The sequence below is a fragment of the Odontomachus brunneus genome, unplaced genomic scaffold (genome assembly GCF_010583005.1).
Source record: "Odontomachus brunneus isolate Ranch 3 - 2012 unplaced genomic scaffold, Obru_v1 Obru_scaffold_052, whole genome shotgun sequence".
NCBI classification, from domain to species: Eukaryota; Metazoa; Arthropoda; class Insecta; order Hymenoptera; family Formicidae; genus Odontomachus; species Odontomachus brunneus.
In genome coordinates, this window is record NW_022639502.1 from 2,107,486 (window position 1) to 2,124,195 (window position 16,710).

The 16,710-nt window shown below is 42.3% G+C and overlaps 1 protein-coding gene across 3 annotated transcripts; it reads left to right on the forward strand.

Annotated features, from left to right (window-relative positions):
- Positions 1-7,049: 7,049 nt before the first annotated feature.
- LOC116845465 (extensin-2-like) lies at positions 7,050-10,918 on the forward strand. Of its 3 annotated transcripts, none has more exons than XM_032818186.1 (3): positions 7,050-7,214; positions 7,711-8,251; positions 8,303-10,918. In XM_032818186.1, the coding sequence occupies exons 1-3, from the start codon at positions 7,170-7,172 to the stop codon at positions 8,962-8,964; spliced, it is 1,248 nt and encodes a 415-aa protein (XP_032674077.1). In that variant the 5' UTR covers positions 7,050-7,169; the 3' UTR covers positions 8,965-10,918. The 3 variants fall into 3 exon arrangements, with proteins under 3 accessions (XP_032674077.1, XP_032674076.1, XP_032674075.1); XM_032818185.1 differs by having other exon boundaries at positions 7,711-8,098; positions 8,150-10,918; XM_032818184.1 differs by having other exon boundaries at positions 7,051-7,214; positions 7,711-10,918.
- The last annotated feature ends 5,792 nt before the right edge of the window (positions 10,919-16,710 follow it).

Consider the following 16,710-nt stretch of genomic DNA (forward strand, 5'->3'; position numbering starts at 1 on the left):
CGTTAAGATCTGGGTTATGAGCACTAGGGCAAGCCGCGAGGGAAAATCGAAGTGCGCGAGTCAGTGTAGGAGTCAGCGTCTTCAGCTCTCTCGGAGATTCTTCCGTTCTCAATCTCTCCTCAGTTCGCACCCGCTGCAAATCCAGCGCATATGTTATTTTTGAACGCATGAGCGCAGGTGTAATTTGGCTGAGGCTCTTTTTGCGCGTTCCCTGCGGCTTCAAAACACGTTCTTTGGTATGTCCTTCAGACACGTGTAAATTAGAGTTCAATACGTTCAAACGCGTTACCATGACGTGACTTGAAACGGTAATGAAAGAGATTCGGTCGAAATAACACACTTGGACTTGGACAGTGCCTTCCACCCCCTGGTGACTTCGATCCACCCCCTGACTTTACCTTAACCGTTTCTCTGCCTGATTCCGTCCGGCATATAACATGCAGACAGGAAGGAAAAATTTAATCGTACACGCGGACATCCCTGATGGACATTGCTTTGCGAGTACGCGACGTCAAAGTCCGCCTTCGCTGCTCAAATTTCTATAATTCCGAAATAACGCCGACGGCTAACTGTTAATACGCTTAATTAGCCCGCTCTCTCATCCGGTGCGGCCGCATATCACGTTACGCTCCCGCGAAATGTTATACGCGTTATTATCCTATACTTTTGTTATCACTGTTATATCCGCAAAACGCGCGTATATGTGTGTGTGCGCGCGCACGGACCGATCTCTCCGGAATACTTTTGTGCTTTCCGCTCCAGCTCCATTATGCGAAACGACAATGTGATTCTGTGGGTCTGTGACAATGAGGGAATGTATTGGCGTGATATGGAAAAAAAATTGTCGGTAGGTGGGACCGAAGAGAGGAGAGGAGAGGAGAAAAGAGGTCTGTCACACTGACACACAAATGGGGTTACGCAAACGACGACAGTTATATTGCGAGCAGCGTCAGCAGCCGAAAACTTGCAGGCTGAACCATATTGATCCTTTTTTTAAGCGCTCGTCAAACCGCCGTGCCGATCCTCCGAGTTATTCTCCTGGCTGCTTTTCCCTTCCCTCCCTGCCTCCCTCTCATCCGCTTCGAAATTGCTACGAGAGTGCAACAAAATATATACTGCGTTTAAGTGAATGCTACTTGCTTCAAGTATCTCACAAGTTCCGTAAATTTATGAAGAATTCATCACAAGGATCCAATTCATTCAAGATACATTTTGGATCCTAACAAATTCAGCATCGCAATCAAGAATATTTAATTAGAACAAAAATTCGGTTTGCTTACTACCTAGAATCGAGTTAGTTTTTTTTTTGACAAAATTTTGTAATATTTTTATAGAGAGAATAAAAATTCTTTTTTCGAAATAATTTATGAGGAGATTTTCTGGAATTTTTCATGCATATATTTCAGGTGATTTTATGCGATGAGTAGATTTTAACGCTATCGCTAGAACAATATTCTTTGTTGGAGGTTTGAAAGCTTATGATGAATTTGAGCAAACTCGAAATTTTGTATTTTTCGCGCGCGTCGCGGATGTTTTCGTTTAATTTTACTAAGACGGGTCACTTGGTTGCTCTACAAACTGCTCGCGCAGCAAAATATTGGTGTTGGATATCGATGAATATTTTATCTCGGTCGCGAGTGCGGATAAATCATAAACGTCATGATTAACGTGTCTTGTTAAATTAGGTATTTTAATTGCACTTGCGCTCCTATAGAAGCGGAATCTATAATTCATTTTGACGTAAAATTTACGTCGCGCAATCCTCTCCCGCTTCAACACGCCTCTCATCGTTGCAACTAATACGAAAACAATGCGCCTTTTAGTTATACGATCTTTTTACTAGCAAAATTCGATTAAACGTTTTATTAAAATGTGTGGCAAATAACATCTTTGACTAACCAATATCAAATATTAACCCTTTATTTGTCAGACTGAAAATAAGGAAAAAAACTTTTGTGTGTTTGAATGAAATAAATGACGTCTTCAGGATGCAGTTGTATTGTTTGCTAAATATCATCTTGAAAACATATTTTTTCAACGATTTCTGTCATTTACTGAGACGAACAATATTCTGCATTTATTATTATTATTATTAATATTGTCAAATGTAGGATTGAACGAAATATTCTACAGCGATAACTTCAGCTTCACCTAATAATTCTCGCGTATCTCTACGTTTACAAATAACTAATGATCCCGATTCAATCTTCACACGTTTGTTATTCGTCCATTTGCCGTTTTCGAAAATTGGCGAGAGAGACAAAGAAAAAGAGAGAGAGAGAGAGGGAAGAAGAGAGAAAAGACCAAAGCAATTGCTCGGTCCAGTTGCGAATTCGCGTTGGTCTCAAAAGCCAAAGTCGAAAGAATTATTGAAAAGTTGATGGTCCCCTCCTCCGGAACTGTATGTACGTTCCAAATAATCGGATGAAGATAAAAAGTCCAAGTGAAAATTGAGCCGGATTTGCAAACTCGCAGCTCGCGCACCACTCCAATGCGATTGGCGACCCCTCTCGGAGCTTTTTATAACGAGAATTTATGCTCCACCGCCGACTGCCCGAGAAGTTTATGGCAAATCGCCGCGAACCATTGCCGTAGTCGTGTGACGTGAGCAATTGCGCTTCACAACAGACAATGATGCTTGCAACGCGTTAATTGTTACGAGTCGCACGTTTAACACGTAACGTGGAGCATATCCTCGCTTATGCGCGGGCGTCAATTTCGCCGACAATGTCGCGAAATGTGCCTTTCACGTAAAAATGCACGCACGAATTCCCCGCCGGGATCATTGCGCTTTAACATCAGACAGTCGATAGTTGACCATTGAAATTTATTGACGCGCTGAGGCCTCCTTCTCTCTTTCTCTCTCTCTCTCTCTCTCTCTCTCTCTCTTTCTCTCCCCCCCCCTTCTCCTCTCTGTGTCTTTCGCTCTCGCTCTCTCCAATTCTCCCAGGGTAAATTACTTTATGGATCCGCTGACCTGTACGCTACGGGATAATGGAAACTAAAACTCGCAAACTCCCGGACGGTGGTTTTCCAATCAGCGATATCGAGGCGCCCGGTTATCCCTCATGCGGCACGACGCATTCTGCGTGTCAACGATCGACGTACCGCATGGCACGACGTGTATATAAGAGACACGAGATGTAGTGCACGATGGCACGATCAATCAAAAAGTCCGGTCAAAGCGCAGCGAGCACACACACACACACACACACACATACGACCCCGGTGTGTATTAAATCGAGTCGCGAGCAACCTTGCGTTTTGTTCCCTTTTGTAAATTCATACCCGCGTGTACGAGGTGTTCCACGACGCAGCCTAGTCCAATGTCACGCACTCGTTGTTGGTAATTATTCGTGTTGCTGATTGAATAAACAGCCTCGTCGGCTCTCTGTCCGCGATTTGGAAATAATTCATATTTGCTACCTTCGTCGGGAGTATTATTTTACCCATTAGAATTGCATTTATCTCCGTATGAATGTGTGCAGCTTTCCGCGTAGCGTACGGATGTCACGGCTTAATGTAACTTTTCAGTGAATCACAATATGTTTGAATTGAAATATTTTGATGAACCTCTCATCAACATTTTCTCTCTCGTGGAAAATCATAACTAGTCAGATTCGTTTTCATATCTGGACGTAATAACAATAATGATTTCATTTCTTGTGGATCATACTATTGTTTATATAAGGAAAATAAAGAAAAACAACGAAAAACAGGAGAACAAACAGAAATAAACTAAACAAACGAATGCAAAAGCGAGCTATCAGTAGAGTATGTTACACAAAGGGAGAATATCAGTTTTTTTTCATATTAATTTTTTTCACTTTTTTATCATGTTTCTAGTAGTGTAGGAATAAGTTGTCAGTGCATTAAGAAAAAAATTCTTGCAAATTTATTTGTGGCATATAAGTCTATTTCTGTGAAATGAAATTTATTTTTTTGAATAAACTTTATATTCCACAGATAGATTTTCGAGTATTTTTTCTGTGGTCTACCTCGTCAACGAATAGAGCAAATTTCGCTAAAAATATAGCAAATTTTTAAGCTTTTAGCTTTCTACTACTAATTGTTAGTGAAATACATTTTTTACTGATTCAATCAGAAATATTTTCATTGATTCGTTTTAGGATAATATGAAAATAAATGGTCTAAAAGTAATCAATCATTGCGGAATGTCAACATATACGTCGGTCACAAAATTTTACAATAATTTTTATTATAAAATTCTCTCTCTGTAAGCGTCACGAGTCAGATTCGTGATGCAGTCTCAATTAAGGATTCGGCGTTACGTATCGATCGTGATACGTTTCTCAAAAAATGCGTTGAGATATCAAGCAAGCGCTATTACGAACGTTGCCTCGAATGTTTTTATCCCGCTGAATGAGGTCATGCAATAAAATACAGTTTTGGAGTTGGAGAGCTCACCTCCGTAACGTTGTATATCGTAACACGAATAACGAGGTGGCGTACAACAAATATAGAGAACTCATCGCGCGCGATATCACGGGCGGCTGTACGTGGCGGAAACTTTTCGCATTTCGAATGTAATCGCGACGAGCGATACGTGTTCGTGCGAAAGCGGAAGCCGAACGCATATCGCGTGAACTGTTTGGCGCGGCGAAAATCGCGATATTTCAGCGGGAACGCGACTTTCGCGCGGAATCACTTCCGCATGCGTATCGTCGCTATGCTCAGCGTATCATTAAAACAAACTCGCGTCGTTTCCGAGGCGATCAGACGTCAACGCGTCATCGGGTTGAAGTCTTGGCGTGAAAGGCTACGACAGTTCGCGCGAATTCTCGCGCGCGGAAATGTTTCGTTGTTTCCGCTTTGGAAACAACGCAGAGTGCACGGAAAAGGATGATAGTAAATGGATGGCGGTAGATGGATAAAAAAAAAAGAGAATCCCGGTGCAAAATCGCCTGTTGTCGAACTAATAGCTTAATCGAGCTCCATCGGTTCAGGGATTTAATTATTGACGGTCTGCAGTGCGCGGGACGCGGTCGAACTCGACCGCGGCGGAATGGTAAACAGTATAATGCCGATTATTTGCGACGGTCGTTAGCGAATTTGATTTTCAGCGCGGGCTCCATTTATTACATAACAGCGGGTGAGTCGCGGTCTCGTTCAAACGTCGGATTTCGCGAATCGGCTTGGGCGCCGACTGTTTTGCACGACAACACGACGTAACGAGTATCCGCATTCGTTCGAGAGAGGAGAAGGATTCCCGTCGAGAGAGGAAATCGAATCGCCCTGAACGACGACTCGGCTGTAATTTATTATATCGCGCCTTTGAGATTTCGATTCCCTCTATCTCGCGCGGTGCGCGATTTAAGAGCGTGGCGAATAATAATCCGCGGCGTTTATGTGCGCGCGCCTCGTTCGCGAGCTGTAAAAAAGGCGAGATAAATTTTGGGCTAATGTCGAGACTCTCTAACGGCTCGGCCGACTTCGTAGAATTAGCCGTGAGTTCCACAACCCATCCCAAATCCGGCTTATCCTCGAATTTATCCGCGATAGCTTTTAATCCCGCTTTTCCTATCACGAAATAGAGCCCGGGCTCGAAGCTTTTCGATGTATCCGCCAGCTGCTACCTGGAACGTTTCCTAAACGTCGACACACGGTCGTGACTAGACTCGACTCGACTGCTTCATCGCAGGTGCGACTGAGGAGCGATGCGCGGGCTGTCCTAAATTCGGCATACACTTCCTTTTGCCTCTGTTTCGCGGCCCGGTTTAAGCTCGTTCCGTCCTTCAGTGAAAATTCCAATAACACGCCGGCTACCAATGCGTCGTTGGTAATACATCTGGCATAAATAATGTAAAAGTATGCGCAATAATTTAATGCGTTGGATTGATATATTCTTCTTCCACTGCAAATAAGTCAAATTCTTTTACAAATAGACGGTGGTATATTGAATACATGTGAAAAAAAGTAAGCATAAAACATATCTCCGACTTCTACTTAATGAACATTATCTCGAGATCTTGGGTTCCTCTAAAGAGACAAAACGTTTCTCTACTCATACACGCGCGCGTAGAGAGTTTTATAATAAAAATTAACAGAAATATCAGAAGTATAGTAGAAATTACAGAATTTTGTAACCGACGAATAGATTGACATTCGGCAGTAACTGACTTTTTTCATTACACATTTTTTATATTTTAGAAGCTGGATTGCGCTGTTATAAAATTTGCTTAATGTTTCCAGTAAAATTTATTATATTCTTCAATGAGACGGATTTTACTGACAATTTATTCCTGCGCTACCGGAAATATTGTGAAATTGAAAAAAGAATTCATATACAGAGTGTTCCAGAACAACTTCCGTAGTTCTCGTGGAAGCATAGTACGGATTCAGGTGAACATAAAAGTCCAATATCCTCCACGAGAAGATTGTTCTGGAACATCCTGCATGAAAGAAAAAAAAAGAATTATAATATCTTCCCTGTGTGTATAACAATTGCTAGACAAATTTCATCTCTGAAATTAAGCTGGGTAATCGGCATGTATTAGTCTCCGAAGTTAGAGACGTGTACGGAAGAATAATACGCATCGCCCAAATTGTCGCGTTTTTATTCTCGCCGATTCACACGGACGCGAGGCTCGCGCGGTGCGAATTTCATTCGCCGGATTCACGACGGCCTCGCGCAATGATCGACATTAAATAATGAGACTTTCGATATAGTCGTCGAACGTGGGAGAGAGAGAGAGAGAAGCCAATAATGAGCGCGCGCGCGCGCACACATATACGAGCGACCTGTCAAGACCGATCGGCTTGATTAACCGAGAAAAACCGTAAGTGGCCTGATTTCTTTTTTTTCGCAACAGTTTTGTCGTTCTTCGCGAGGCGCTAATTAATATCGCGCGCCGCTCGGTCTCCTCGATATTACAATTCGCTCGTAAAAGCCGCGCTCGATTAAATTGGATCGGCCGCGCGCGCGAACGGTCAACGACGTCGTTTGTCATCGCCTAACTGCAGCGTCCGCACCGTTGCAGTTAATAATATGTGCCGCGACTTCGGAGGTTCTCCGATAGCAATAATTGAGTTTACCCTCGAATTATCACCCGCGCGAAGCGACCTCATAAAAATATGGCGCGCTGGCGACCACGGTGACAGTCGGGCTTCCGCTTCGACCTTGGTTAGAATTCGTACGATCTTCCGCGATGTATCGCGAAACACTGGTCACGCTTCTTCTCGCCCTTTTGATGGTAAGAGAAAGTTTGTTGTCAGTTTGTCTAAAAGTACTAATGCCCGAACACGTAACTAATTCTGGGTATTCTTAACATTTTAAATACTAGTATTTGAACTCTTTAAATACTAGTATTTGAACTCTCAACATAAAACATACATGTCTCGAATATATGCACATATCCTATAATGAAGGTTTAAATATTCGCATTGAAAGACCAAAACAATGTCTATGATTGGATATTTGTGCTTGGGAATTGGTATCTTTACCGTAAATCTTCGAGGATATTCATAACGTCGTGAGAGTTTTCCAAGCGTAAGCACAGAGATTGAATCGAAAATAGAGATAGTTCAGTCGTTATTTCGAGTTATCGTTGAAAACAGGAAACACTTACGGCGATCGACAATCCTCTTTTTCGCGATGCTTTTGCTATAACGAATGTCTCGAGCAGCGCGCAACGCTCGCGGAATAATTTAACGTTCGAGATGACAAATTATATCGGACATATTGCGCAGTACGTTATACCGAGGGCGGAGGGCTTCGCATGGGAAGAAGTCGACTCTCTGAGAGGTGCAAGAGCGGCGATTAATGGTCTTCCTGGGAATAAACACGACTCACTATCTCACGAGCAAATACGTCGTCATGATAGCGAGGATCAGCACAAACTGTCGTCTCGCAAACAATATGATGACTTCAGCAATGGGAACAAGTACGATCCGCCACCGTACCATTCTCGCAGGCAGAATGAAGGTGGAAACAAGTACGATCCGCCACCTTACTACTCTCGCAGGCAGAATGAAGGTGGAAACAAGTACGATCCGCCACCGTACCACTCTCGCAGACAGATTGATGACAGGAGCAAGTATGATCCGCCACCTTACTACTCTCGCAGGCAGAATGAAGATGGAAACAAGTACGATCCGCCACCTTACTACTCTCGCAGGCAGAATGAAGGTGGAAACAAGTACGATCCGCCACCGTACCACTCTCGCAGACAGATTGATGACAGGAGCAAGTATGATCCGCCACCTTACTACTCTCGCAGGCAGAATGAAGATGGAAACAAGTACGATCCGCCACCTTACTACTCTCGCAGGCAGAATGAAGGTGGAAACAAGTACGATCCGCCACCGTACCACTCTCGCAGACAGATTGATGACAGGAGCAAGTATGATCCGCCACCTTACTACTCTCGCAGGCAGAATGAAGGTGGAAACAAGTACGATCCGCCACCGTACCACTCTCGCAGACAGATTGATGACAGGAGCAAGTACGATCCGCCACCTTACTACTCTCGCAGGCAGAATGAAGGTGGAAACAAGTACGATCCGCCACCTTACTACTCTCGCAGGCAGAATGAAGATGGAAACAAGTACGATCCGCCACCCTATTACTCCCGCAGACAGAACGATAACTATGGCAACGGGGACAAGTACGATCCGCCACCTTACTACTCTCGCAGGCAGAGTGATGATGAAAACAAGTATGATCCGCCACCCTTTTACTCCCGCAGAGGGAACGGTAATTACAGCAACGCATACAAGTACAGCAACGCATACAGCCCGCCACCGTTCTATCCCCGCAAAGAGAACGATAATCTAGGCTCATGGGTAAATTCCGACTTGCCTCCTTTCTATTCTCGCAAACAATACGATAATTATGACAATGAGAACAAGTATGATCCGCCACCCTACAACTCTCGCAGAGAAAACGATGCCAAAGGGAATAAATTCAATCCGCCACCATTCCTTCTTCCTGTGATATTCTGAAGCCTATATAATACATATTTATTTTGAAGAAAAAATGAAAAGAAAAATTTCGTACATCATCAAAGCGGACATCATCAGGAGTAAATTGTGTCATTAGGATTAAACTTTGCTAACATAGCTCTTCTACTGCAGAATTTAAGATTTAACATATTTAACAAGATTTAACATATTTAATAAAATTTCGACTTCAGATTTCATTAATAATTCGACTTTCAGTAGAAACACTGCCACTTTATTCTCCCGTCTTGTAACCTCATCGAGTTTGGTCAGCGAAGATTCCGCTGTGCAAAATTTGTAACATACAAATTTGCACCGAATGCAACTTTTCGCGTTTGCGACTTTCCATGTGCCCTGTGCGCGATGACACGTAATTTTACATCCGCGTTTGCATATTGATAATAGGAACAGTCGCTATTACTAACTGATCCTTTCAGCAAGATTTTACTGATAGCAGTGTTATTACACTTGATAATAAACCACCAGTTCTAAGTGTATCATTTCGGTGCAGATACACTGATTATACTTTGGAGAATTCATCTAGCGTTATCTACACCAGAGCACTGTGGAGATCCGGCCAAGAAGAACACGCGGTCGTACCTGGGGGCTGCAACTTGCACTACGGTGAATTCATCAGAGAGTATCATCGACCGCCTCCTCACTCTGCGCCTTTCCCCGGCTACGTTTCCCGACGCCACAGTAGTAACGTCAATGCGAACATCAATGTCAGTGAGAATGTTCTGGACGATTAGGACTCACGTCGTGAGTTACATCTGAAGTTCGGGTGCATTTTTGTCGAGGACTATAAAAATGGTATGCGAAGAATTCGTACAAAAGTCGCAATTTCATGAGAAGAAATTCTCATGTAAAACTGATCATTTCGCGCGTTAACGAACGCGATGAAAGATAGCAGTAGATCGGAATTGTGTGCAAGCACAAGCACGATCGTTCCGTGAATCCGAGGATTCTTCCGTCGCTAATGTTACACGCGATGACGCTTATTCTGTCAACGCGCGTGCTCGTTATAATCACTATTTAAAATATACGATAAGAAGTAAACCCACGGACTACTTACAATCAATGTTTAATCAATCGAGAAACCCACTTCGACGGAGAACTTTTAACAAGGTCAAGCCGTTATTTAAAAATATCAAACGCGTGCGTCAGTTCAAGTGAGAGAGAGAGAGAGAAAGAGAGAGAGAGAGAACAAGAGGGAAAAAGAAGGAGAGAAAAGACGATGCCCGTAACGTCGATGTTGGAACTTCATACAACGAATGTTTCAAGACCGAATTTATATTCTCAGATCTGTTTCGAGCGTCTTTGTTAATTAAGATGCCTTCGTTCTTCCTAGCTCTCAATAATGTCGCGAAATATCGGATTTTGTATGATATTAAAGGTGCTTAGCTCTCGTAATTGCGAGTTTTACCATTGCGACTCGCTCGCTCGATCTTACTTAATCCGTCGCACTTTAAATTGGGAACGATCGGGAACGAGCACACGATAATCGATCATGCGTGTGCACGCGTGCCAGGGATATCCCATAATTATTTAATGGCCCTTCATGGCGGCTTATACCGCCTCAAAGAAAATCCAATCAGGTGCACCGCGTAAGCGCGCTACGAAATTAATTAGTTTTCGTGATCGCCGTCGGCAACGAATGTTTGCGCATATTAATAGCAACTGCGGTTTATAACTCACTGTACTGTACTACGTATTATCGAGCACATTGAGCGATGATGCTTAAACAATTGAGCCGCGGAAATTTATGGTAGATTTACGATATTTCGACTTTTTATTCGACTACAAGATTTTTAGGTATCTTGATATTCCTAAAAATAAAAAAAAAATTAGAAATAATGGCGCTCTCGAAACGAGCGATGTAAACTTATTCGATTGAAGTTAATGTTTAACATGTATATAGATAGATATACAATGAAATGAATGATATACAATAACATGTATTCAGTTACCTTCTTGATTGTGGATTTAATTTTGCTCTCTCGCGCTTTGCTTGCTCCTTTAACAAACGAAAAATTAAGTACTATTCACGTACTATTATTCAAGACATAAAGATGACAAAATTCATATTCCTAAGTTGTGATGAATACATTAGAATTCTGTTTCATATATATCTCGATATTGAAGTCCCGACTTGGCGAAGGCACTTCGTGTTCGATATTCATTTCAAAGTTTCATTTCTCGCGTGTATTCACTACAATGTCGCTACGCGATGATGTTATATGACAACATCGTGAATCGGTAATCAAGCTTTAGTGCACTCCTGCGCTCGAATCTCCCTCGGATATCAGCTCGTTAACAATTTCCGCTAACGAGCGAGTAATCGCTGGCCTATCAAGCAGCATTACTGATAAGGATTGTCTCAATGAGGAAAGATTTTGTTCGCGAGAATCGATCCTCGCATATGGCTCGCGTTAATAATTGATAGTCTTGAAATATTACGGAATATCTTAATATAATATATTGCTCGCTCGCTCGGAATAATGCCTTGAGAGACAGCACTTTTAAGGGTTGTACTCTACTCGATTTAAGAATGAAAAAGAGGTCATCGTGCGAAGGTAATTGTTTATATGGGGAAAGAATTTTATAGTAAATGTTACTACAGAATTTTGTAAGCGAGGAACAGATTGACATTCTACGGCGATTGATGATCCTTTAATTTGTCATAGATGCTACTTATATTTTAGGAACTGTGACATGAGTTATTAAAAAATTTGTTATATTTCTAGCGCAATTTATCATACGAAGAGAATGTTTTTTTTTCTTTTCATACAAATTCTTGTTAAATTAACTATGTTTTTAGTAAAGTCCAGGAATAGATTTTCAGTAAGGACTATCTTGCTCAGGTACATCATTTCGCTAGAAACATAGCGAGTGTTTTGACAGCCATTTCACAGTTCTAAAATATAAATGGCACATATGAAATGAAAAGATGGAGAGAGAAAATGAATCACTGCAGAATGTCGATTTATTCCTCGGTCACAAAATCCTATAGTACAATCTTTACTATAAAATTCTTTTCGTGTATGCTCCTTGGCAAGATATATCTTACTGACAGTCTACTTCTGTATTATTGGATACATATCGAAATTGAGAAAAATTTATAGGAAAAGAGAAAAATAAAACTATAATATTTTCTCCGTGTATACATATAAATCGACGCGCTTAAGTAAGATCGTTGTCGATCGTTATCTGCAACTTTTGCGCCATTATCCCCGTTTCAAGCGCTTTCAAGCGCCATTTCAGGCCGTCCATACCTGTCAGCCTGGAATTTCAGAATGTTGCCGGAGAAACTGCCGCAACTTTGATTGACTTCGCCCGTCAGCTTTCGCCGAGGAGCGAAAGACGAGGGAGTCGGCTCACCTGAGCGCGAGGGTCGCGCTGACGGCAAATAAAGTGTTAATGAGTGCCCTTATTGCTCGCTCTTGCGAACGTCGGATTTGAGAGGAACCGTGAGGACGACCGTGATCTCGACAACGTGAGCCGTATAGATCGCGAGATCGTTATTCTAAATCGACACCCCTTCTTCTCTTTTTTTCGCGCGTGCATTTTGCGTGCGACGATCTACCGGCAAGTAGCGCCGGTTTTAAAGTTGCCCGTAACGATAAGTAACACTTTGTCGTTTATAACGCTGTAGCCGCGTGTGGCTAAATTGGAAAAGTTATTCAGGCCGTCTCGGTAACTCGTTAGAAACTGCGTCGTGCCGCGGCGGGGTGTTGTTCCGCGCAGGCAGCAGTTCCTGCGCTTTAAAGTGCGCTGTTCTTGAAATGCATTTCCGTGATCTAGTAACGTTTAGTTCGCGCACAGTCACGAATATTCGTGTTCGTTAATGCGCACCCTAATGCTCCGCACTCGTCCTTCGGGATCCGCAGCGATTAGTTCGGTTTAAGCCATCGGTGTGTTCTTCCGTTTTTTCTTTTCTCTTTTTATAACACTCTCGCGCCAGCAAAATCGCGAAATCGCACACACGGACGTCGCTTCCACTTTGAGAACACGTAACTTTCAAATACTCTGTGCAGTTTCCCTCTTCCGTTCACACCCCTCGTAATTCACAACGCGTCGGACACGAACGGCAATATCGAATCGATAGGATCGATAAACGTTGAAAGTTTTAATCGAATTTCACACGCAGTCGGGGTGACTCTGCGGCAAGCAGTAACACGCATCAAACAACTGTTCAGATCCCTTACCGCCAACGATACCGGCCAGCTATTTTCCGATTTCAGCGGCGAGTAGCGTACTCCGCGCTTGCGGAGCGGCTAATTGCACTTTCCGCGGAAATTACAGGACGCTGCGTTGTTACAGAAACCGGACGTCTACCGCCGCGCGGCTCCATTAAGGGTGGACGAGCGGCTCGTTTCGGTCGTTCAATCTGTTAAAGTGCGCGTATCAAGGCTGCTAATTACACCGGTTAGCTGGGCACATCGCCTCGATATATACATATCCTCTGTTCGAAACTCGAAAATGCCACTTGTTACCGCTCGTTAACGTTCCCTTCGCCCTCTGCAGGCAGTATATATCGCCGCATCGCGGCACACATGCGTCTCCTGTACGCTTAGTTTCCACCGACTGCTTAATTAATCGCGCGATGATCCCCTATTTTCCACGAAATTCTAACCGAGAAAGAGAAAAAGGCTCTAACGAGCCTGATCGTGCATGATAACTTCATTAATCGCACAACGATTCCCTATTTATTTCCCGCGGAATTCTAACTGAGAGATAGGAAGATTCTCCAGTGAGTCTGGTTACATGACTACTTCATTAACTGCGCAACGATTTTCCGCGGAATTCTGGCTGAGAAAGAGAGACAGTCTCTAATTAGCCTGATCACATGATGACTATTTAATTAGTCGCGCGACAGTTTCCTATTTTCTACAGAATTCTAACTGAGAAATGGGAGGATTCTCTAATGAGTCTGGTTACATGACTATTTAATTAATTGCGCGGCGATTACCTATTTTCCACAGAGTTCTAACTGAGAAAGAGAGATAGACTCTAATGAGCCTGATTACACAATGACTACTTAATGTCTATGGTAGAACTTACCGTAGCGGCATTTTAGTAATATTTCTGCACAGGCAAATTTAGACCCCGTCACAAATTATTAAGCTGGTCTTAATCTGGCGCCAAATGACTACTCAATCACTTGCACGACGCATTCTTCTATTTTCTGTAGAATTTTGAGAGATTGTAAGACTCTAAATTTGCTCGATTATTTAATTAATCGCGTGATGATCTTCGATCATCTACAGAATTCTAACTGAGAGAGAGAGAGAGAGAGAGAAATAGAGAGAGAGGGGGAAGAGAAAAAAGGGGGGAGAGAGAGAGAGAGAGAGAGAGGCTGTAATGATCCTGATTACATTACATCCAATCATAGAGAGATTCATGCAGAATCTGTCACGATTAATGTCAACTCTTTTAGAACGATTCTCGTAGATCCACTCGCTTCGCGTTTCCTTGTCGTGAATATCACAGTTTGAGGGATTCTCACGCTATTAAGATTAAATCGGTGTCAGTATCAGGTATCGATATCAATTGCGCGAAGAACCTGAGACGATGTTTCATGCTGAAAGATATACCCTTCAAGAAGCGCTATTACTGAAAGTGCTTCGCGATCGCATTCCTGCTGGAAAACATGATAATCTCGTTCAATCAGTCACCTCGTCGATTAATGAATCGACGGGCTAATGAATCAATCGTTGCTCATGATACGACGCGTTCCATATTTCATGAGGAAGGAACGGAATGCTAATGAAATGCTAATGAAATGCCCACATTATATCAAAACGCACTAACTTTGTTACTACTCGATAAAATTGCGGCGACAGCAAACGCCGCAACTTTCCTACATTTCCTACATAATGTAAATATTCTCTCCCTCTCTCTCTTCCCCTCCCCCCTCTCCATTCTCCTTCTCTGCCTTTCCGCGCGCGCGCTAAACACTTGTTTGAGGAGTTTCGCGCAAATACGAGCACGCTCGCTGTACAATCTGCCTAGATTAGTTCGTGCGTCGTCGTTGCCCTTTTCGCGAGAACGTGGAAAGTCCAGGCGCGGATCGCGCTGGATAAGGGATTTGTAAGGATTAGCATGCCACACCGGCAACTTTCTAACGCGACGCACACGCTCGTCGGCTAAATAACACGAGCGGGCGCGAAAATTGCAACGCTTTTTCCTTTTCTTTACATTCTTCCCTTTTTCAACCCAGTTTATTTAAAATCTTACGCGACGGTGAAACGTCCTTTCGTCGCGCGAGCGCTTGTAAATTTAATTTATAACTTCATGACAACTGTCGTCACGCGTAAAACACTTCGTGGCATAATTTGAAAAAAAGTGCGAGAGTCCCCGCCGCTTTGAATTGCAATGTGAGGGGATATGCGCATGCACTTGTATGATAAGCACGTTGGGGTGAATCGGCGCGCACTGTCGCATACGATGCATAGCCATGGCGTTTCTCGTGCTGCGGCATGAAAATAACCGCTGTTGTAAGCACTTGCGGCACTTCTCTTTGGGTCTTGCGTTCACCCATCGAAATATCCCTTACACAAGAGTCTCACATAAAGATATAGTCGCAGATCCTGAGAGGATAACTGTGCCGATAACCATGCGACGAAGTACCGGCCGCGAAATTATCTTTTCGTTAAACGGTATCATCGATGAAGCGAGTTCCTCGATATCGCACGTGAAATAATACTACGTTGTTCTTCGAATCAGGCTGGCTCGTAATTGGGATTTTCCAATTTTTGCAAAACGAATCCGCAATTCCCTTCTATCGGATACACTGTTAAATATTGGAGGGTCAAATTTAAACCAATTTCTTGAGTTAAATAATGTTTAGTTATTTTTGACTATTATGTGTGTCAAAATTTACTATTTTAACATAAAACATGTGTTTAAAAAAACAACCACATCTAATCAACCCATTTAGAACAATATTAAATCATTTTTTACTAAAACAAAGGTTACATTAACGTGCACATAATAAAAAATAAACTAAATTTTAGTCAAATTTAATACATTTCTTAAGTTAAATTATTTAACTCCATTACATTAGTTAAATTAACGACATATTTAGTAGGAGCAGTGGCGACTTATAGGAATGGTTAAAAATAACTCAAATTGAGTATAATTTGACACTACGGATTTAACAGTGTAGTCCTGCTACAGCTGGACTAGAAATTTATATTCCATAGTCCTGATCAATTTGATCCCAATTACTTGGTTTACACAAGGAGATGTAATTAATTATTAAAACAAAAGGAACATTATTGGCTTTGAAAACTAATTGGGAAATAACGGGTCAGGCACGGATATTATATAACGAAATGAAAGAAAATCATAATTATATGGTATCAAATTTATTGAGATGATTATGATATTAAATTAATTTAATAAACTGGTTAAACCGGGTTTAATATCATAATCTTTCAATTAATTATATATTTGATACCATATAATCTCTTTCATTTCGTTATAATACCGTAATATACGTGTCTGGTTCAGAAGCCATGCTGCGTTACATGACTTATCAAGAGCCGATAACATCATCTTGTACAAGCCAAGTAGCCGATTGGGACCAAACCTGATCAGGACACTGGGGTCAGTTTCTAGTTAGGAACGTCTACAATGCTGAGAGAGCTTCTTTGAAGGGAATTTTTCTTTGTCGTGCATATATATACAGATATGAATTTGATATTTCTTGAATGAGAACAAATTCAGGGCAGGCGGGCGACT

What these genes read in the sequence shown, in the direction of transcription:
- LOC116845465 (XM_032818184.1), top strand. Translation starts at nt 7,170, where the DNA reads ATGTATCGCGAAACACTGGTCACGCTTCTTCTCGCCCTTTTGATG. An exon ending in TTCTTCTCGCCCTTTTGATG is followed by an intron (nt 7,215 to 7,710) that starts GTAAGAGAAAGT and finishes CATATTGCGCAG; the next exon opens with TACGTTATACCGAGGGCGGA.